The sequence below is a fragment of the Callorhinus ursinus genome, unplaced genomic scaffold, assembly GCF_003265705.2.
Source record: "Callorhinus ursinus isolate GAN/ISIS: 27379988/994484 unplaced genomic scaffold, GSC_fseal_2.0 scaffold17, whole genome shotgun sequence".
In the NCBI taxonomy this organism is placed as follows: Eukaryota; Metazoa; Chordata; class Mammalia; order Carnivora; family Otariidae; genus Callorhinus; species Callorhinus ursinus.
This window is the reverse complement of record NW_027397079.1, coordinates 3,969,440-3,991,637: the sequence shown is the minus strand read 5'-3', so window position 1 is coordinate 3,991,637 and position 22,198 is coordinate 3,969,440. Positions and strand designations below refer to the sequence as shown.

General features: G+C 40.2%; 1 protein-coding gene across 1 annotated transcript in view; it reads left to right on the top strand.

Moving 5' to 3' along the window:
• The window catches only part of CSMD1 (CUB and Sushi multiple domains 1), a 2,052,675-nt gene that overhangs the window by 1,013,742 nt on the left and 1,016,735 nt on the right, over positions 1 to 22,198 (top strand). Inside the window, exon 5 of the mRNA XM_073902260.1 lies at positions 2,784 to 2,991. Within this exon, the coding sequence (XP_073758361.1) occupies positions 2,784 to 2,991 (208 nt within the window). The remainder of the gene's footprint in view (positions 1 to 2,783; positions 2,992 to 22,198) is intronic.

Genomic DNA, 22,198 nt, shown 5'->3' with positions numbered 1-22,198 from the left:
CACAAATATACACATACAAATATACACACACACAAATATATACACACACATACACACACACAAATATTTTTACCATGCTCTGTACTAAAGGCAGTTTTCTGTGTTTTTTTTATCCAGTGAGTGGCATAAAGTACTTTTTGTTTTATGTGCTTAATTCTGAATTCTCCAAGATTTCAATTAGATTATCTAAACAGCCTTTTGTAACATTTTGTGTGAAATGTTGTGTTAAGAAATCATAATACATCCTGCATGTATTTAGCCTGACATAATTAACTGTCATGCATTTTTTAAATATCCTATGGGTGTTAAAATGTCTATCAGAGAAAACACAATGGTGGTTGCAGGTTTAGGATAAATATATATATATATTTTTTTTTTTCTTTTCTTCTTTGCCAATTTCTTTTATCTTATTCTCTTTATTTCCATTTTCTATTCTTTGTCTTCCTCATATCATCTCCTATTTACAGCAAAGTTGCCATAAAATTGTACCGCTTGCCCGCTCCCATAATGGGCCCGCCAGTCCTCTGGGATTAGTGAGTGTGGTCCTCACTCTTCAGCCCCTTGCAGTCTGGTCCTCCATGTTCTGCTCAAGCCATCACCTGAAGTCCTAGGAAAATCTACATACTTCCTGTCTAAGCTTTGAGGCTCATTTCATCAAAAATGAGATGTAGAGGGGACAGTGGAGGTTCTTCACTTCCCAACTGTCATGTTACATGGGAAAGGGATGCATCCCTGAGACAGAAGGTCATGTGACCAGGACTTAGGGTAGGCATGAGCACCGCTCCATCAGCTGTTGAGATATTAAAATATCCCCAAGGCGGTTAATATATATCCACTTGGTGGAGTCCCTGCAGGGACCATGTCACCCCAGCTTCATAGGCACTTTCTACAGGTCATCAGACTTTCCAACAGGCAAACAATGAGAGGGATAGAGGCACAGAGAGAGGCTCCAGAGCCAGGCTGCTGAGTCTCTGCTGACACCCATTGTTGCTGGCTGGTGCCGGCCTGTGCGTGCTCTTGTTGGGCAGGTGCACTGTCACCTCTGGCTGGGGAAGGTTGTCTGTGCGTGCTCTCGTTGGGCAGGTGCACTGTCACCCCTGTCTGGGGAAGGTTGCCTGTGCGTGCTCTCGTTGGGCAGGTCACTGTCACCCCTGGCTGGGGAAGGTTGCCTGTGTGTGCTCTCGTCGGGCAGGTGCACTGTCACCCCTGTCTGGGGAAGGTTGACAATGTACTTTCCCAGAAGAAACCAGCGTGCTTCTTTCTATTCACTCTCATTCTATATTTCTGTTGTGTTATATGTATAAACACACCTGTTTGAATGTCTTTTAAATCATAAACAGTGCTTCAGTGCTTAGGATATCATTTCAAAAATTCAGTATGATTTAAGTTTTTCCGCCCTCTATCACTTTGGAAGGGGGCCTGTTCACCGAGTTGAATTACAAAGCATTTATGCAATCTCGACTGTTGTAGTTAAAGTAATGCCTTTCATTTCATCAGCCAGTCATAGCACTGGATTTGATAACCTTTAAATCTACTCATTTACGATATTTTATCTTTTTTATATGAGTGCTATGACGATTTTGCATTATATTGGGGTGACTTTTGCAGCATGTGATACAATTAGAGAAATAAAATCAATGCATTAAATAGAGTTACACTATGTGTATTAATGATCATACATGTATATATGATATGTTCACATATGAAAAGCTATATTACCAGCGAGGTGTCAGTATATGTAAGTGAATACTATGTTTGCATTCTCAGTTGTTTTATTAGTAGCCAGTGTAAATATCTGTCCCCCTTGATCTTGTGCAGTCACAGAAGTTGCTAAAGGCAAACTCATCCAACTTGGTGACAGGCTGACTTCATACATCACTCCTATTGCAGCACCAACACCCATAAATGTTAAATATGCTCTTAGGGTAGAAATTATCTGATGGGAATAAAGGAAGGAGGGGAAGAAAGAAAGAAGGATACCCATAGACAGGTTTTAAAGAAGTGTTTTACAAACACTTATTTATCCTCTGTTACAGTTTCCTATGTACATAGCATTTTGTAATAGAGGATATAAATTCAATAACATGTATATTTTACCCTATGGAAAACCTTGCAAGATCTGTTTCTCCTCAAACCAACATTTTAATGTTAATTTATATCTTAAATGCATTTTGTCATCCCTGAACTTTTACTTGCCGCTTTCCAAGTTATTCCACTTTTCTCATGCAACTATTTCCTACTCAGAAGGTTTTTATGAATTGGTGTGTCTGTGTTATCATATTAGTCAAGAACTTATCTGAAATTCAGAACCAAATACACATTCCAAACTCTATAGAAAAATAAAAAATAAGGTGATGACTACTTTTAAGAGCACTGTATTTTCAAAGCCAGGTACCAATGAATTAATAAAAGATTGCTACATACTTTTAAATCTCAAGATGTTTCTGAATTATCTCGATCTTGTAAGAGTCAGAGAAATCTTTGAAAATTGTTAAGCTGTCTGTGAATGTCAGGTGTATGGCAATACACAGTCCAGATATTAGAAAAGCCACAATGTTTTCTCTCCTATACTGAGAATTCAGTTAATAATGCAGTGTAATTATTTAGAATTTTGTAAGTTTTTCCATAGAACTAAATTAATAAATCAGAAGAAGCCTCTGTCATAGAGTATCAATTTTGAGTTCAGAAAATACTAGTCACTGATCAAGAGGGATACTCTGTAGATGCACTTGTGTATGAGGCTGTCTGGAAACCTGATTGCCTTTTGTTTCTGCTCCTGCTAGCTGAGGGAGCCTGCGGAGGGACCCTGCGGGGAACTGGCAGCACCATCTCCAGCCCCCACTTCCCCTCGGAGTATGGGAACAATGCCGACTGCACCTGGACCATCCTGGCCGAGCCAGGGGATACCATCGCCTTAGTCTTCACTGACTTTCAACTAGAGGAAGGGTACGATTTCTTAGAGATCAGTGGAACAGAAGCACCATCCATATGGTAAGTTCTGGGGAAGAAATGTGTTTACCCCAGATCCAACAATAGGCTTTATAAGATGGCTTTCTTTGGACATTCATTGGCAAAAGTAAGTGTTCTTTTCTTGCTTTGCTATTTTGACCACTAACAAGGTCATTTTTATTGTGACTGATTTCAAAGTGTCCAAGATGTTTTTGCTCTGGTCTTTGGAGCTGGAGAAGTTATCAGCACATGGGCATGAGCACTTAACATGCACTTGTTCTGGACTTTTGTAAAGCAATTCAGAGATGGGTAACTAAGCTAGCTAAGTTAGTTTTCAGATTTGTTCTGGAGCTGATTCAATGTAAGCAGATATTTTTAGACTGTGTCCATTTGAAAATGTTATGTTACCAATCATGTATCTACTCTGCTGCAGATACACAGGATGTAGCATATTAATTCTCTTTCCTGAAGATGCTGTACCTGTGAGGGTCAGAGGCAAACCATAAATACTGATCCAACATAGATAAAAAATGAGTCGACTGAGGATCGCTTCTCTGGTGTGTGTGCTGGTGGAGACCGAAGAAGAGTGGTTCTAATCAGTTACAGTGGATTTAGGTCTATCTCTTGGTCACAAGAGCAGCATTAATTGTGTCTGAAGTGCAGTTGAAGAGGGAGAATTCAAAGAATCGTTGTCTGAGGATTTTATGTCTCAGATTAAGTTATTTGTTGTGAATTGAACTGGCTTTGTTTTAATTATTTCACTTCTTACTATTTTAAAAACCCTACCAGTTCTCTGCTTCAGATCTTGAATGGTAAGCTAACTTGAATATACGTGTATTTAAATTAGGGTGTAATTTAGAGGAGATGTTGGCCATATGTGCATTGATAGAGGAGAATATGAGATGAGTGATTGTGAATATTTCAATGGGTTTAAGTTTGCATTTCAGGATAAAGGATAAAAAATATCAACTCTGAAACATGTTATAAAATTAGACCACCTATTTTTACCAATTACTGAAATGGAAATTTACTTTCTAAGGCTTAAGACACAAAGCAGAGGTTCATATTAATGGGTAAAATACTTACTTTAGTTATGCTGTGATTATATTAGATGTTACCTCAATTAAGAGAAAAATAGATCTTTTGCAAAGATCTTTGCTTTACATTTGATTCATCTGAAACAATACTCTTAGACTGAGCAAGTTTACTTGTTTGTTTATTTTGTGCTATGCAATTTTAAACACTCAAGAATTTGTTGATAGTATCTGACTCATTTTGTGTAACATCAGAGTTAATGGAAACAAGTTGTGAACCTAAACCTGGATGTCCTGAGTTCTCCTCCAAGTTCTGCCAAGTTCTGCCTTGTGACCTTGAACAAATCACATAATGGTTTATATAACTTAGGGGAGCTACTAAATCAACTTTTAAGTTCATTCATTAAATATGAGTTGAGTGCATATTCTCTGTTAATCACTATAAGAGATTCAGGGATGTAACATTCTAGTTTTAAAATTACATTGTTTTGGTTTTCAGAAATCCATCACAACATAAAATATATGGTGACTGATTCTCAGAAACTCTATGATCAATGGAAGAGGTCTTATTTATGAGAGATTCTAGAGATTGTGGGCATGGACCAACCACATTGCTGCTGAGATGTGAGGCTAGGAAAGAGAGGAAAAAAGTGAGGCATCTTTGACAATGATTTTAGAATTCACAGTCAGGACAGCTTTTGCCAAACAGATTTTGTTTATGTAAGAGAGGAAACGTGGAGGTGCAGATGTCCGTGTCAAGGTCTGAGATAAAAATAGGGCATGTGAAATCAGAAGGAGATACAACTCTCCAAAAGGGCTTCTGGCCCCTATGAACACATTGTGGCTTACCCCTGAAAGGCAAAAGCTCGTTCATTTCATTTGTTTCCATAAAAATGGCAGTAGGAGCTGAAGGATGTTGTATGACTCGTCGCTCATTTCTTCTTTGCTTATCCCTATTGATTTCTCTCACACCCTCTTCTCCTCTCTGCCTAATCTCTATCTGTGTGTTCCCCTGGTACTTGTCCCCAGCTACTTCAATATCAGACCCAGAAGAGTGTGTGAGGATGGGGTCACAGGTGAGCTAAAATTGAATTCTGTTTGAAATGTCAAGTGAATCTACTGACTCCTGTGGAGCCTGAGAACAACAATTCCTAATCATTGCCAGATTGAGCATTGCATGGCAGCCGGGAGAGCAGTCCATTCTCTTGGTGTCTGGATTAAGGCTAGAAAACATTTTCCAGCTGTCTGAAATATATCTAGGTATTTGCCAGGGCACCAAGATTGATGATCTGTGAACAAATTGGGGAAAAAAATGGCAGAGTTTGGGAAAGTTCTTGGTGGGAACTTTGACCCTGTCTGTGTTTCTTCCAGTCTGATAAATGGGGTGGCCCACTGGCTCAACATGCTCTTTCTCTCAGTGGTTATTATTAGAGAGTTGTGTTCATAACTCTATTCATATGATGACTTGGCTTGGCACAAGAGCCCTAGGGGGTACTTGTTAGCATTATCTAGCTTTTATTGATGAAGAAGCTGAGAGCAAAGTTCAAAGAGCACATGGCAGAGCTAGAACTCAAGCTCAAGCCCTCTGACTCCAAATTACATTTCCTTTTCACTCCACTGCAATCCCCACAATAGGACAATGCAGGTCTGGACTTAATGCTCTGTTGCAAAATCACCTTTTCTCTATTTCAGGACTGTAGGTTGTATCCTAAAGCCTTGAACAGGTTACTACACCACGGACAAGAACCAACTGAGAGGCAATTTCACACTCGTGCTGCATCAATAGAGAGTCAGGGCAGACAGAGCGTTTGGGGGTGACATTTGGCATTTATCACAATTATAAAAGAACTATCTTGACATGGCCGTGGGAGCACTCTTAAATGGAGCTCTCATCTTTCGATTACTTCTCAGTGGAGGCTACAGAGGAGTACATGGTTTTCCCAAATCACTATTGAAACATACACGAGCACATTTAGAGTACAAAAGAGTCACTTGAAGTACCCTTCTAAGATTTATACAAATGCATAATATGGCTTATCTTAAAAAACGACTATTATTTTACTATAATTTTGGGCTGTCAGTCTCTGAAATGTTTAATGGTTCAGATTGGCATATTTAAAAGATTTGTTATCCCTCCAGTTGAAGGAAGATCCTAAGGACAGTGTAAGTGTGTGTGCCCCCCTCAAGCGCAAGGTCACGAAGCAGACAGTCAGTGCGGAAGGCTGAATGTGCAGTACACCAACACACATAATTTTCCAATCATCTGTTTTTTAAAAGACGTAAAATACCAGCAAGGGCACTCTCAGAAGAAGCTACTTGGAAAATTGTTAAGAACAATAATAGGATTAGCCTTATTTTCTTTGAATTTGGAGTGAAATTACCAACTCAGCTATGTTTTATGTAAGGGTTGCCATGACTACCGTGGAGCAGTCTAAATGTGGTGAGTGATGTAATGTGCCCAAATTATCCATATATTAAATGTGGAGGGGCATGAGATTTAAACCTAATTCACTATACACACACACACACACACACACACACACACACACTCACACACACATATGCACATATGTATATATGTAAGATAGGGCTGATTTATTTATTTATTTATTTATTATTATTATTTTATTTTTTACTAGTTGGATTCTAATTTTATACAGGCTGGCTTCCTATCAATATCCTACTTTAACAGAGAGCTGCCATTTCTAATTCTCTTTGCAACATGGTCTAGTAATTATGATTTTTTTTTTTGCAATTAAAAACGTGGTTAGCACTGAAGCTTGCCAAGTATTCTTTCTTTCTGAAGTGATTTGGTGGTGTAGCATATAGCTCCTAACTCTGGAAACATCAAGAAGAAAGAAAATTGATATTATTTCGGAGTTAACCTATAGTGGTTTCTAAATTAAGACGTGGTGGTTAAAGGGACTAGGAACAGTCTCGACAGGAGACAACTAATAGAGTATTTACTATCTTTCAAGTATGTACTCGTATAATGAGAAGAATTTATTCATCCCCATGTGTGACAGGTAGCCTGCGTAGGGTAGAGGAGGAAAGAAAAGAAAGAATAGTAAACCCATTTAAGAAGCTTCCCAAAACATGGTGAAATGCATCTGTTCCTCCAAAATCTTCAATGACTGAGCCTCAGGCCATCAGATTAAAACCCACAAGCCTTAACGTGCCATTCAAGACTTGACATAGCACTCACAGCCTGCCCTCCGTCCTGCCACGCCCCACCCCTGCACCCTGCATTCTGCCTCTCTGAACACATCCCTGTTTCACGTTAGCACATATTTGCATCCCGGTACACATGCTCAGGTACACGCCTCTGCACGGAAATCCCACACCAACCAATTGAATCCACATTCAATTAACCTAATGCTTAGAGCACCTATGGATGGCCTGCCACTTAAAGGATTCCTACTAGTGGAACAGTCTGTGCGATCTCCTCCCCTGGAAGATGTCCTTGGTGATCAATGCAAGGATGCTCTGGGCTGCTTTGAATTAGACCTGCCTCGTTTTATCAATAGAACGTCTGTTACTTTATGATTCTTTTAAGGTTTCAGTTCAATTATTCACTAACCAGTATATCTCTACCCCTTTGTCTATCTGATTTGTGCAAGACTACTCTTGAGGGGACCAAAAAAAAAATTTTGTAACTGCACTTTATTTGGTTCCCATTAATGAAGCATAATCTCACTATTAAATCAATCTAATCAGTGACTTGCTGAAGCCAAAACAAAACTTCAAAGAAATTGGAGAAGCTGAGTGAATTTCAAAGAACCCTTGAAGGGTCAATTAACACCTAAAATGTTTATCCAACTTGTCACTTAATTGAGAAGAGACTTGGTGCATATTTAATTTCTAATGAGGAAGGATTACGGAGTCATACACAGAGTGACAGATTCCCTGGAAGGATTCTTCCACTCCCCTGCCCAAGGTAGAAGAAAAGGAAGAAACTTTCCCCTCTCTCCTTATTTTATTTTTTAACTGTTCATTTTGAAATCATTTTACAGTGAATTTGCAAAGCTAGCTCAGAGAGTCGCTGTATACCTGAACCCAGCATCCTCTGAGGCGAACATCTTACACAACCATAGTATAATTATGGAAACCAAGAAATTCATACCGGTGCAAGGTATAACTAATGCACAGAACTGATTTGAGTTTTTCCGGCCATCCTACTGGTGTTCTTGTTCTGTTCCTGGAGTCGGTCCAGGGAACTACCTGGCATTTATCTATGCCTTTTTTGCGTCCTCCAACATATGGCTGTTTTCAGTTTTTCTTTGTTTCCACGACTTTGACCTCCTTCGTGTCAACAATTCCCTCTGGTCACATTATTTTGAAAAGGCAGTGGCATCATTCAGGAATATGGAGACTACATAGCAATGCCCCATTACCACCAGTTGAAATAACTGGGTTTCTTTCTTTCATGTTTTCCATTTTAAAGTTAAATTCAGTAACCCTGTTCCACAAAGATTTTGTAATATATGCATTTCTGCATTTTTATGGAAGCAAGCATAAGATAAATAAAAAACAAACATAATGCATATGTATGTATACATATGTGAATGTGTGTATTGTGTTTGTGTATACACACACACACACATATATATACATATAAAATATGAATTTCTTCTTTTCTTGATTCTCCAAATATTGGCCAGAAGTCTAAGGACATAATTAACATGATATCATTTTAGTCTTGTTTATAAACCTTTTTAAAAATTTATTATTCTTATTAACATATAATTTATTATTTGTTTCAGGGGTACAGGTCTGTGATTCATCAGTCTTACACAATTCACAGCGCTCACCATAGCGCATACCCTCCCCAATGTCCATCACCCAGCCACCCCCTCCTTCCCACCCCCACCACTCCAGCAACCCTCAGTTTGTCTAAACCTTTTTTTAATAAAAATATATTTATAAAAATGTATTCGAGTAATGTATTTTTATAAACAGTACACTAAATGATAATATTCATTGATTATTTGCTATGTACCAGGCAAGTGCAAACAAAAGCCACTACTTAGAAATACTACCATCTCCGTTTTAGAGATGAGAAAAACCAAACCCAGCAGAGTTCAGTATCTTCCTGTACAGCTATTGGGGGGCAAAGTGGGGATTTAAACAGAAAGAGTCCCAGGCCATATTTCCTCCTTTATTTACATATGTCAAGGTGGTACTTCTTTACTGACTTTCAATCACAAAAATAAAAGCAGTAGGCTTATACTCCAATACCAGCGCATCCCCGTGGACCACAGGGAGGAGTGACGAATCAGCCCTGTTACTTTGTGCTGCCGTCACCATGAAATAAGCCTCTGAAGTTTCCTTTTTTGCCTGTGTTATTAACTGTATAGTTAAGTAATAAATCCTAATGTACTTGCCTGTTATATATACTTTGGGGTATAAATATTATTTTGGATATTATTAAGGCTTCTAACATGGGGCATAAAATGACAGGTCTGAAGTTATCCTAAAGTTATGGCCTAACAGTGTAAATATTAAGGCTTCTCTATAAACTTTGACTCCTTTAAATTGCAGGTAGGTGAGGAAAGTAATGGCCAGCTCAGATCATCCCAAGCCTGTGTGACTGCTACCCCAAAACTCAAAAGGGTAATAAAGGAAAATTTATTTGATAACAGCTAATTGTACAAAATGGAGAATTTCTAACTTCATCTATGATATTCTTTTGCCTGTATCATCCAAACGACATTTATCTTTCCTGAGATTGGGGAACTTCCCTCCACAATGCCTATGGTGAAATCCGTTTCCACTCCATTCCTTCTGTCGGCATTCAGCTGTCCTGGGACGCTTTATTAGCAAAAGAAGTCGTTGGAAACAGTGTTGCTGGCCTACAGGCTGAGCAAAACAGGCGGGCTGTGTTTGCAAAGGTTCTAGTCAGTGTGATTTTTGAAGGCACTGATCCCTTCCCACTTCCCTGAGATGCACAGTCTGCAGCAAATGCCCAAGGGTCTTGGATGCTAGAATCCACCTGGAGGAGAAAAGCAGGAGGCGCTCTCTGATGGAGCCACAGAAACCTTCTGCCTTATTTTCAGTCTTCCAGCTGTGTGCCCCAGATTCAGTAACAGGCAAATGCACTGGAGGTGAGGGACTCCAAGCCATGCATTCTCCTCCCCTGTGTAACAGATGCATCATGCGCTGTCATTCGCTGCCCAGAATTAAGTCTGACTTGGCTATTTCTTCACCCATCCAAAATATCATCCTCATAGTGTGTCTTTGGTAACTTTCAGTTTGGCTGACATCAAGATCCAGATTTTCAGAAGCAGAATTGGGTAAAAAATTACCCATTTTAATTAATATTTTGAGTATAGAAAATTTATATAGTTTATTTAATGGTGGTACTCATGGACAAAAGGCAGCATTCTCTCCTAGGACTCCCTGCACAATGACCAGACTAAGGGATAACAAAAAAGAGAAAAATAAAACATTTCTGCTCCCTGAAGCAGGAAGCCATTGGGAAAATGGATCATGGGCCCCGGGAGAGTCCCAGAGTGATGTTTCTATGTCACAATCAGGGCGCATACCAAATTGCAGAACCTGTGACTTTGTCGTAATATGGCTCTCATCATGGGAAATCCCAACCTCTTGACCTCGTTTTTTTTTAAATACACTTCCTATTAATTATTTATGTCGAAGGCAATGGGAAAACTTTTCCCCTTTAGAGATTTGCATTCATTTTGCAAAATACAATGTACATGTTTTTTGTAGTCACAGGTCTGTCTTTTTGTATGTGGTCTTTTGTCTAGGAAACCAAAGCAGCCGAATTAAATTAACATTTTTAAATAAATTTGCCTTTTCAAAGCACACTGCCTTTCTTAGGGGCCATTGTGCCCATTCTGTTTCACTTATTCTCCAATAATCCTTGCAGACTTTCATTTACTAGCCCAACTCGGTCAATTTGTACCTCATGGTGTTCCAATTATAAATTTTGATATCTCCATTTAAAGTTTCTCTCAAAACCCTGAATATCTAATTTTTCTCTTCTTAAAATAGAGTCTGTATAATTTCATGGAGGATTGGTTAGGAGAATAAGGTAATTTTGTGCAATCCAATACTTCTCCAACAAATGTGACCTTTTATTGCTTAGGATTCATCCTACCGGTACATGCCACGCAAGCCTGATAAGCCCTTTCAATGATCAGTTGCTGGAAATGTTAACATTTCCCATCTTTTGACTTTAATAAATAAAAGCACCCAAGTTATTCTGATTTGAAACCCTTTAGGGAATTATAGTATCAATTCTCTTGTTTTTAAAGACTTTATTTATTTATTTGACAGAGACACAGCGAGAGAGGGAACACAAGCAGGGGGAGTGGGAGAGGGAGAAGCAGGCTTCCCGCGGAGCAGGGAGCCTAATGTGGGGCTTGATCCCAGGACCCTGGGATCATGACCTGAGCTGAAGGCAGACGCCCAACGACTGAGCCACCCAGGTGCCCCATATCATATCAATTCTTAATAAAGAGATATATATCTTGAAGGTTTTGATTTTCATGCATTGTAAATTGTAGCGTAGCTGGAACAGGAGTAATCTAATGCAATCTTTTATTGTGTGCAAAGGAAAGCTGCATCCTAAAATATCAAGTGCCTGACCTAAGTGCATAATTGGTTGGTTAGGAGAGAAGCTAGGTCTTCTGTCTGCTCTCAGAGCTGGTTCTGCCTTACTGTGAAGCTGGGGCCATGGCGGGGGCGGGGGGGCAATGTGCTCTATATTTCCTCTTTTTCCTTCTATAAGCAGGCAGGACAAAAAGTCACTAAGGTAAGACTGTGGATTCAGATCTCAGTGTAAATCAGATTCGGGCTCCAGTCTTGATTTCACAACTTTGTGAGCTTGATGACCTAGAGTAGATTTGCTCTCTGTAAGTCCCAGATCCCTGTCTGTAAGATGGAAATTCTCACGAGAGGCCCTCTCAGAGCCTTGTTAAATGGAGCAAATGAGGGAATGTTTGTAAAGCCCTCAGCACAGTGCCTACAACAGACAGGGATTTTTGTAACTTGCATGTTTTTTGCTCTAAGAAACAGTCCCGTCATCAAAAGTTCTGATTTCTACCTTAGAACACAGCAACAATCTTTTGAAGTGAAAATCTTGTTGTTGTTTTTTAAAACACAGTTTAGTTTCTAACTTGTTCTTCACTTAAAAGACTATTTTCATTAAATAAGTTTCAAATGTTTTAAATTAGAAAATCACTTTTTCCTCGGTGATGAACTTTTAAAACCTGTGTCTTGTCTTTGCTACAAACCTCTGTGATAATAAAAGCCACAGTAATAATATTGCTTTCAAAGAAATGTTAGAACCAAAATGTTGACCTCTGTTTGATTTGAGCAATGTATTTGACCATAGCAAATCATTTTTAATATTTAAGGATATTAGTATATACACCATTCAATTTCTTGGAAATCCAACTGCTGTATGTGTCCAGATCAGATATTGTTAATGGTATACAACTTAGTAAAAAACAAAATGTGGGAACCATAGAATTTATACTAAAGTGCAGATGCATCTATTTAGCAAATACTGTTTAAATACATAGCGTGTGCCAGAGATTGTGATAGGTGCTAGTCTAGTGCTTCTCAAATTTCAATGTGTGCAGGAATCTCCTGGAATCTTCTTAAAATGTAGATTGTGATTCAGTAGATTTGGGGTAGGTGAGATTCTTAATTTGTATCAAGCTCCCTGGTGATATAGATGCTAACATTCTGTGGACCAGAGTGTGTGGATGATGCACAGTTGACAATAAGAGAGGTAGAGTCATAACTTACGAAATTTCAACTGTGATTCGAATATATTTTGTTGTACAGTACATCCTCAGAACTCACTCATCACGGAAATTCTGTACCTTTGACCAACTTCTCCCTATTCCCCCCAACCCCCAGAAACTACCATTCTATCTCTGCCTTTAGGAGTCCAACCTTTTGTTTTGTTTTGTTTAGATTTCACATATAAATGAGACCATACAGTATTTGTCTTTCTCTGCCTGACATATTAATTAGCATGATGCCCTCAGGGGCCATCTCTATTGGTGTAAATGGCAGGATTTCCTTCTTTAAGGCTGGGTAATACTCCATTGTACACATAAACCACACTTTTTTTTTTTTTTAATCCACTCCTCTGTTGATACACACTTAGCTTGTCTTGGCTATTGTGAATATGGTGCAGTGAATGTGGGGGGTGGGTGTCTATCTCCTCTGGATAATGGTTTCTTAGATTTCTGCTTTTGATATCTTACTGGCTGTTGTGACTTAGAGATCAGGTAGAGGACATTGCATTCACCAAATGTATTTAACCATGAAGCCTTTCTTTTTGGAGGGATGTAGGTTACCATGTAGGAATGCGGGTCTGAATTAGGCTGTGCCTCTTGATGTGGTGCAGACACTGGCCTGACCTTAGCTCTGTAGGCATTTACCTTTCATTTTGCACTTAAGCTGAGAGTGACTCGATTCAGCATACCATTTCCCCTCACTATGGCTTTGGTCCATTTCCTCTGTCTAGAAAGTCTTCTCTTCTGTGCTGCCAGGAAAGCCCTAGTAATCCTTAACAGCGGAGCTCTTCTCATCAAAAGGGAGCTGGACTTGGATGAAGAGAGGTGATTGGTTAACCATTGTGCCTTTTCCCTTGGAGTTGGGTGATTTGGGCTAGTTATTCAGACTCCCAGTTTTTGTTTCCTGACTATAAAATGAGGTTAATGATACTCATCTTGCTGGGTGAAGGTTAAAATACAGGTCAGGATCTATCACCATACCTAGTACAGAGGTGCCTGATAAACTGTATCCATTAGTGATCATCATGCTGTGTATGAAAAATGACAAATCAGCAATAGAGGTAATGAGATGTTGTCAGAGCTTGAGGAGAGAGAAACAATTCCCTAGTGAGGTCATCAAAGAATATGTCACAGAAAAATCGGTATTGACATTAACCCTGAGAGTAGAAAGGGTCTGGATAGAAAATGTGTGTGGGTATTTTAAGCATGGGATTTATAACATAAAAAGTACAGATGTGGGGAAGCACAAGAAATATTCAGGTGATATGAAAGAAAGCAACCCATTGTTTTTGATGGAACAAAACCAAATAACTTCATTTTTGATGGCAAGCTCTATTTTTTGGTCCATAAAATATTCTTTGTGTTCCTAAAATGTGCCGGTAGAAGGAAAATAGTGCTTCCGGAAAATGAAGATGATTTTGGTATGTTGAATGGATTGGAAAAGAAGAAAGGAAAGATAATAAACAGTTACAAATGCCTGTGACTACGGGTGCCTGGGTGGCTCAGTTGGTTAAGCGACTGCCTTCGGCTCAGGTCATGATCCTGGAGTCCCGGGATCGAGTCCCACATCGGGCTCTCTGCTCAGCAGGGAGTCTGCTTCTCCCTCTGACCCTCTTCCCTCTCGTGCTCTCTATCTCTCATTCTCTCTCTCTCAAATAAATAAATAAAATCTTTAAAAAAAAATGCCTGTGACTAGGACACATAGAATGTATCAGACTGTGTGGTTACAGAATCAGAAAGACAAAGAAAAGAGGTGGTGCTACTGGGAGTCAGTAAAGTCAGATGCTGGACTTTGAAACGGGTGTGCAGAGCTATTTCAACTTTCAGCTTACACTAGGAACTTGTTAACAGCCCAGATGTCCAGGACTCATGGCTGTGAAGTTTGGGGATGTCTGGGTGTGTCCAAGAATGTCCATTTTAATCAGCATTCTGGAAGGGTTTGAGGGAACAGAACTTTTTAGAACATGTGAGTGACACATGAAGGAAGTTTGATGCTCATAGCTGAAGCGGGGGCAGTTATGAAAGACTTGGCCACCCTTCCTCTCCTCGCCCCTCATCCTCCTGCCAACATAGAGCACTTCCTGGTTTAAAATGGAAATGTTCTTGGAAGATCTTCTAAGGCAGTAGGTCCCAAATCAGCTGAGGGACTCTGCTCATTTCAGCTTATAGCTCCCAGCAGTGTGATCCTAGATTTCAGTGTGGCCTCTTCATATAAGGAAGTAGGAGAAGAATCAGAACCTCAAGAAACAGCCAGGGTGAAAGTCTGCATTAACCTGGAGTAAGAATATAACAAGAGAAACTTTTAGGCTAGAGTTAGTGAAAAGAAAAAAAATCATCCAGTTAATGCAGAGGGATTTGAAATGTTCAAAGCAGGAAAACATGAAAAATTGGAAAAGAAAAACTATTTAGTTGCCAGACAGACCCAGGGAAAACTCTCAGCATTCAAAAAGTGTTTGTGGTAAGAATGCTAATATCTACCTCGTGCAGCTTTTATGAGTGTATAGATTAGTTTTGTGAAGAACTTTGTTGGGGAGAATAATTTTTCTCTACCCTTCTGGCTGGTCTTAAAAATAAATTGACATGAGACAGATTAATAGGAGAAACTCAAATTTAATTACATATGTATGATGAATCCACATAAATATAAGAGATTCCAAAAACCCGCATAATGAGATATAGATTTCATTCTGGACTCAGGGTAAGGGTTAAGCGTCTGGCGGTGCTTCAAAGGGAAAAATGCAATTCACAGGAGGCATGGAAAGAGTTCATGTTTGTTAAACAGATGTTTGCTGGGCCACACAGAAACAGAGGGACACAGAGAAGATTTAGGCGCACCTGGGTGGCTCAGTTGGTTAAGCATCTGCCTTCAGCTCAGTCATAATATCAGGGTCCTGGCCTGGGATTGAGCCCCATGTCGGGCTCCCTGCTCGGTGGGTTGCCTGCTTCTCCCTCCCAACCCCCCCTGCTGGCTCGTGCTCTCTCTCAAATAAATAAATAAAATCTTTAAAAAAATAATCACCCTAAAATAATCCACATGCCAAAGACATGCATTTTGGGATGGCAAATTTTGTTCTCCTACAGCTTCCGGAAGTTGGCCACTACTCAACACAGGGAAACTGTTAATATTCAAAAGAAGAGCAAACAAGTAAGTAGAAGTATGTGCACATTTTCTTCAACTGTTGACATATTGCTAATGGACAGTGTTTAAGCAGTGATTCCATTCAAAAGTGTGTGTGAGTACATGTGTGTGTTTGTTAGACCCAACAAGAAGGTAGTTATGCATTTATTTGCTTTCTAGTAAAAAAAGAAAAAGTATAATATGTAATCCTAATGAATGGAAACAGATATGCCTGCTTAAAAAAAAACATTTATTCTCAACAAATGTGCCTTGTTGATGATGGGGGAATATCCTAAAGCATAAAATGGGACTTTATAACACATCAGTGCTTCTTTGGTACCTTCTAATTTGCCACCAGCTGTGAGAAGGGACAAGGAAGGCTCCATTTGCATCCATCACACCACGTCCCAAAGTTTGGAGCAGCACAGGATCAATGCTGTAATTTCTCATACAGGTCACACCTGAGTACCATAAAAGCTGCAATGTTTTGAAAGCTGAGGACATGGATATAGTCCTAAAAAACTGGTCAGAAGAACCCTATGGGGTCAGTTACTATTTCTGTATCTGGATATTCCACATCTCCCCCAACATCACCAAATTCTAATTTGTGTTGTTATCAGCATTCTCTGAATTAAACTACAAGCTGAGAGAGAGAGAGAGAGAGAGAGAGAGAGAGAGAGAATATAATTTTCTAAACAGTCAGGCTTTCTCTTCCTTTCAGGCTCCGTCCTTGCTTCCCTTTCTCCCTTGCCCGCCCAGTCCTTCCATTCCGTCCATTCTCTGTCACATGCACACAGGTATGTTTTATATTTGAGCGTGTGTACTACCCCACTGAGTCCTGAACCAAGAAAATGCTGTGATTTTTGAGAAAAGATGAACAGTTTGTTCAAATCAAACTCTAGCTGTATCTTTTCTCATGTTAACTGAAAAATCAAAATATTGGCTATTTGTTTTTTACTTAATGTACCTAGTTGAAAATCAAAATATCATACTTATAAGTGCTGGGATTCAAAGTGACCTGGTCATTGTTTAATACCGTATTCCATTATAGAAAACTATATTTAAGTATCTCTTTATCTAGCCGTATCATCTTATCACCAAAGGTAGTACCTGCTCTGAAATCGGACCTTCTACATTGGAAAACAACTTAACCGTAGTCTACATTTTCTCTTTGACAGGAGATCAGAATTTGGCTCAGTGCACTGGGTGCATGTGTGAAATTTTAGTGAGAACATCAATCTGGCATTTGAAGTTAAGCTTGCCCCTGATGTGGGGGTACTGTTCTACTGTGTGGATCACGTTTTGAAATAATGCTAGTAGGGCGCCTGGGTGGCTCAGTTGGTTAAGCGACTGCCTTTGGCTCAGGTCATGATCCTGGAGTCCTGGGATCGAGTCCCGCATCGGGCTCCCTGCTCAGCGGGGAGTCTGCTTCTCCCTCTGACCCTCCCCTCTCTCGTGGGCTCTCTCTCTCTCTCTCTCTCTCTCTCTCTCTCTCTCATTCTCGCTCTCTCAAATAAATAAATAAAATCTTAAAAAAAAGAAAAAAAGAAAGAATGCTAGTAGCCTAACTCTGGACTTGGCCCTGGGAGAGCTATAATGATAGTAGTTACTAGTATTGTTGCCTCTGATCTTCCAGCGTCTTTGCCTTCCTCTCCCTCTGTTCTGCTATCATCAGCTTCCCCGTCACTCAGTTCCCGCTGGGTATGCATTACCTTCTCTCTGTCTTTGGAACTTCAGAGACACCCCAGTGTTGCATCCTGGGCTCTGACCTCCCTGGAGAGCACCTTGCTGTCCTTAATATAGCCCTTTTAAAAAGTAGTACTCCTTAATGACATGTGCACTTCTCAATGGACATATCAGATCTAAATGATGTACAAATAATTTTGGTGAATCAGTACTCTGCTCATTAGAGCGTGTTTAGTAATAGCAATAGTAATAAAAAGAGTGAAGATCTGTGCATTGATTCTGTGTACCAAGCACTGTTGTAAGGCCTTCCCATATCTTAGCACATTAATTCTACCCACTATTCTTGATGCGTGTAAAGTTACGATCCCTATTTTGCAGATGAGGGAACTAAGAAATGGAGAGATTAGATAAATCGCAACACATCAACCAGCCCATAAAAGCAGATCCAGGATTGAAATCTGAGCATTTGGACTTCAACACAAATCGTGGTTAACTTTCACTACCTTTATATTCAAGGAAGCCTGGCAGATAAAACCAAAGTATTCTTCTAGTGAGTGCACAGCAACTCGCTGACCCACTGAAGAGCGAGGCTCGGACAGCTCCTGCTCTTTCTGTCTTTGCCAAGTGCACATGTGCGGGCTCGGAGGTTCTTTGCTGCATGTCTGCTGAGTGTATGACTTCGTGAATGCACAGTCTCTGTTTAGGGGACTCTTCAAATCAAAGACATTATAGCATTGAACCCCTGAAAGGCGGTTTGAGGGGGGCATTGCTAGTCTAATTTATCAAATTCAAAATGTAAAATTTTTGTCATCTGTTGTGGAAAGTCGTTTTGAAAGATTTAGGTAAAGAAGGTTGCGTTTTCTCCACTGGGGACACTTTGTGGATTCTATATTCTTGGAGTCCCTGTACATAGGGCATAGTGTTCACGGGTTCCCGTCTGATGGTCTCTTGACATTTCAGCAAATTGTGTCACACAAATAGCGGGTGATGGGGGTTAAGAATCCACATGGGCTTGTATGACTGTGGCACAGTGAGAGTTTGCACACAACAGTTTGACGGTAAGGGCCCTGGGTGTGGGTAGTTGTGTGGACCCAGATGAGGGGCTGGATGTGATCTTTTATTGGAAACCCTGGGGGGGAATGTCAGAGACACTTTGGAGCAGTTGTGGGAGTTTCAGCTTGAAAAGACTACCAACACATGAAAACTTGAGAGGATTGTGGAGAAGCCGGCTAGGGGCCAGCACAGCTGTGGGAGGTCGGCTGTGAGGCCGTGGGGTCACTAGCCCGTGGCCTCAGTCTTTGTGAGAAGCCTTCCTGCACTGGACGGGACTGGGAGCTTGCCAGGCCATCACGCCTTGTCACACAGTCCTTGGGGGAAAAATCTAGGGAGAGTAGAAGCTACCAAATTATCCAAATTTGGAAAAAAATAAGCAGAAACCAGTGAATTTTTCTTTGGGGGGGGGAAGACTGGACAAAGTTAGCATTAACTGAGCAGAAGGAAGGTATCCTGGGGAGTAACTAACAAAGGGAATGAGCTGATGGAGGATACTGTTGCAATCAGAGTATTGGACAGAAAAGCCATAGGAGAACCTACAATACCAAATGGCAAAGCCACACCCAAGCAGAGAGAAGCAGGGCCAATAGATGGAAAGTTGGGCCACAGATGCTTTAGCCGCAGTCTAAGATGCTAGATTTTCTCTGACCAGAAAATGGGAGACTGTGTTATGCTGCTGGGAATGCATCACATATAAAACCCGACATAAATCTAAAGTTCAGGAACACGGTGCAGCCCTCTTCCCAGTGCACATCGGTTAGGACCTAACATAGCATTAAAGTATGCTCGTGTGCACAGAGTACTCACTGTTCCCCCCTAATATTTCTGTTCCCACATATGCCAACACTTGATAATATGAAGAACTCCTACAGTCCTTAGGTTGACGTTAAATCATGTTAGAAAATGCTTTATGAACTGGAGAGCACTATAGAATGATGAAACCAATTTTATATTTAAGAAAATGTAGAAAGGAGGTAATGGAGAAAAGTAACCATTTGGGAATGGAAGATGTGATTTTGATGAGCCTGTGGGTGAAAAGCAGTTGAGGTATTCCTATGATAACACACAGTATAAAATACCTGGGAAGCATTCTCCCCCATTTTGCTGTTTTGACTCTGGCTAAGGATGTAGGTACATTCTTAGAGGCAAATGGTCTTTTCAGAGTGTGCCTTTGTGTTTGCTAGGTTTACGTGAGCGTGCCAGTAATACAGCCCTTAACATTTAGTTAGTTTTCTACAGGGTCTTAGTCTGCTCAGGCGGCTATGACAAAGTACCAAAAACAGGGAGGCTTACAAACAACAGAAATTTATTTCTCACACTTCTAGAACCTGGAAGTCCAAGATCAGTGTGCAGGGCCAATTAGGTTCCTGCTAGGTCCCTCCTCCTGGCTTGCAGAGGACTCTCTTTTCTCCCTGTGTCCAAGCTGGGGGGAAAGGTGGTGAGAAGCTTCATCTCTCCTACTTATAAAGACACTAATCCCATGAGGATGGCCCCACCCTCATGATCTCTGTCACCTCCCAAAAGCTCCACCACCTAATAGCATCACTTTGAGCATTAAGTCTTCCACATGTGAATTGGGGAGCACATATTCAGTCCATAAGACACACCCTACCCTGTGATTTAAATACAAATTGGGTAACCGCCTTTCCTACTCTTCCATTGGCCTTTACCCCGCAGTGCTGATCCTCCTTAAAATTGTATCAATATTTCCATTGCATCTTGTAGTAGCAGCCAAAATAAAACAATACATGTCTGGCACCTCTGATGTGATATACAGACCCATTAGAAAACATTTCCGTCTGCTCCCAGGGAAGAAGATGTCTGAAAGTTGCTGGCCGAAAACATCTTATAAATTGTTGAGATTTTGCCGTGCGTGTGTCTGAGCGTGTGTTAAAAGCTGGCCAGAGTTCTGAAATTTCAGGAGGGACAAAGGCACCGTATTGAAATGGGTTAAGTCGAACAATCCACTGTGTTGTTCAGAGATTGCTGTGCACATCTGGAAGAGACTTCTTGGGGCCCAGGTGTTACACACTATTTTTTTGTCCCCTTCTCATCTCCTAATCATCATAAAGAGCAAGCTTCCAGGAGCCAGTTTAAAAACAGTGGAACCTGTGACTAGCAATCGGATGCATATTATGACATTAATTCCCTATCTACTCGCCGCTCCCATATTGTGTTCCTTTCATTAAAGCTAATGACAGCTCTGAGAAGGTACTGAGAGCAGACCAGACCTCAGTAAATAATGGATGCCTCCAAAACGAGGAGCTGTTTTCCCCTAAAAGCATTAGCACTGTAATGCACTCATGTAATATACTTGGGATACATCTTTTACACCGATATCAGAGTGTTCAATTAGTGATAATTAGAGACCAGCTGGGCAAGAGTAATTTCAGTACCACAGCAAAGAGGGTGAGTGTTGTGGACGACTTTTCATTCAAATTACTTCCCCAAAAATATGACTAAATCTATTCATTAGTCCCTAGGAGGATCTCTATTTTTCAAACCCTTTGCCAAATTCGCATGTGTGTTGAAATATTTAAATTTACAGGCACATTCATGGGTTTCTTGCAATAATGCCTTTATTGGTAGGTAGGTCCCAAGAGTGTGGATAGAAAGAATATGAAGTGAATAAATCTATGCATGATAAATATTTTATAAATGAGAGGTAAAAATTATATGTGCTTAGAAAACAAAGACTGGAGTAAAGAGAGAAACGAGTAAACAGTCGGCATCCTGGGGAATGTGAGTTTATGGGGTGCGGAAGCTCTCCCTGCCCAACAGTTCCTTCACCAGAGAGGACGCTTTCCTTGATGGCAGAGCTGGCTACTCATGTCGCTTTCCCCCTGAGCTTCTCTGTAAACGGTTCTTTGATGATGGAACTGGTTGGCATAAAAATTCAAATTTACAGCTGCCTAGTTTAGCATTTGTTCTAGTACCCCCCCTGTCTTTGGGGGAGCTATAATATAAGATGAGCAAGTAGGATTCAGATGTCCACATGAGCTCTTTGCCGTCACAGGAGCGTAGTGTATGCAGAGATCAGTAACCATTATTTTTTATTAAATATATTCATAACCTGTGTTTACAGATTCTTTCTAGTGACTTGTTTGACCAAAAGACATGCAGAATAATATAATGAAATATAAAGTGTAAGCCAGGAGGAGCGAATTAGTTAACTATAAATGGAGATTATTAGAATGGCAGAGACAGAAATTAATATTTAATTTTTAATTTCCAGGCATCTATAGCAAAAAAAAAAAAAAGTTGGCAGTTTACCACACTCTCATTAGCAGAAAAGAGAAGTTTCCAAATTTCTCTGAAGAGTGGCAAAGCTTTTATTTGTTTGTTTGTTGTTTGTTTTTTTTAGTGCTATTTGAAAATGAAATTTAACCTGGGACGAGATGCCTAGGTCCCAGAGGAATAAAAATATTTAATGTTCTGAACAGGAGAGTGTGGAATTCAATATCAAATTACCTATGAGTTTCTCTCAAAGTAATTTGAAGTCAAATCGAAGTCATCCAAAACACTTCAGAGAGGACACACACACACACACACACACACACACACACACACACACACACACA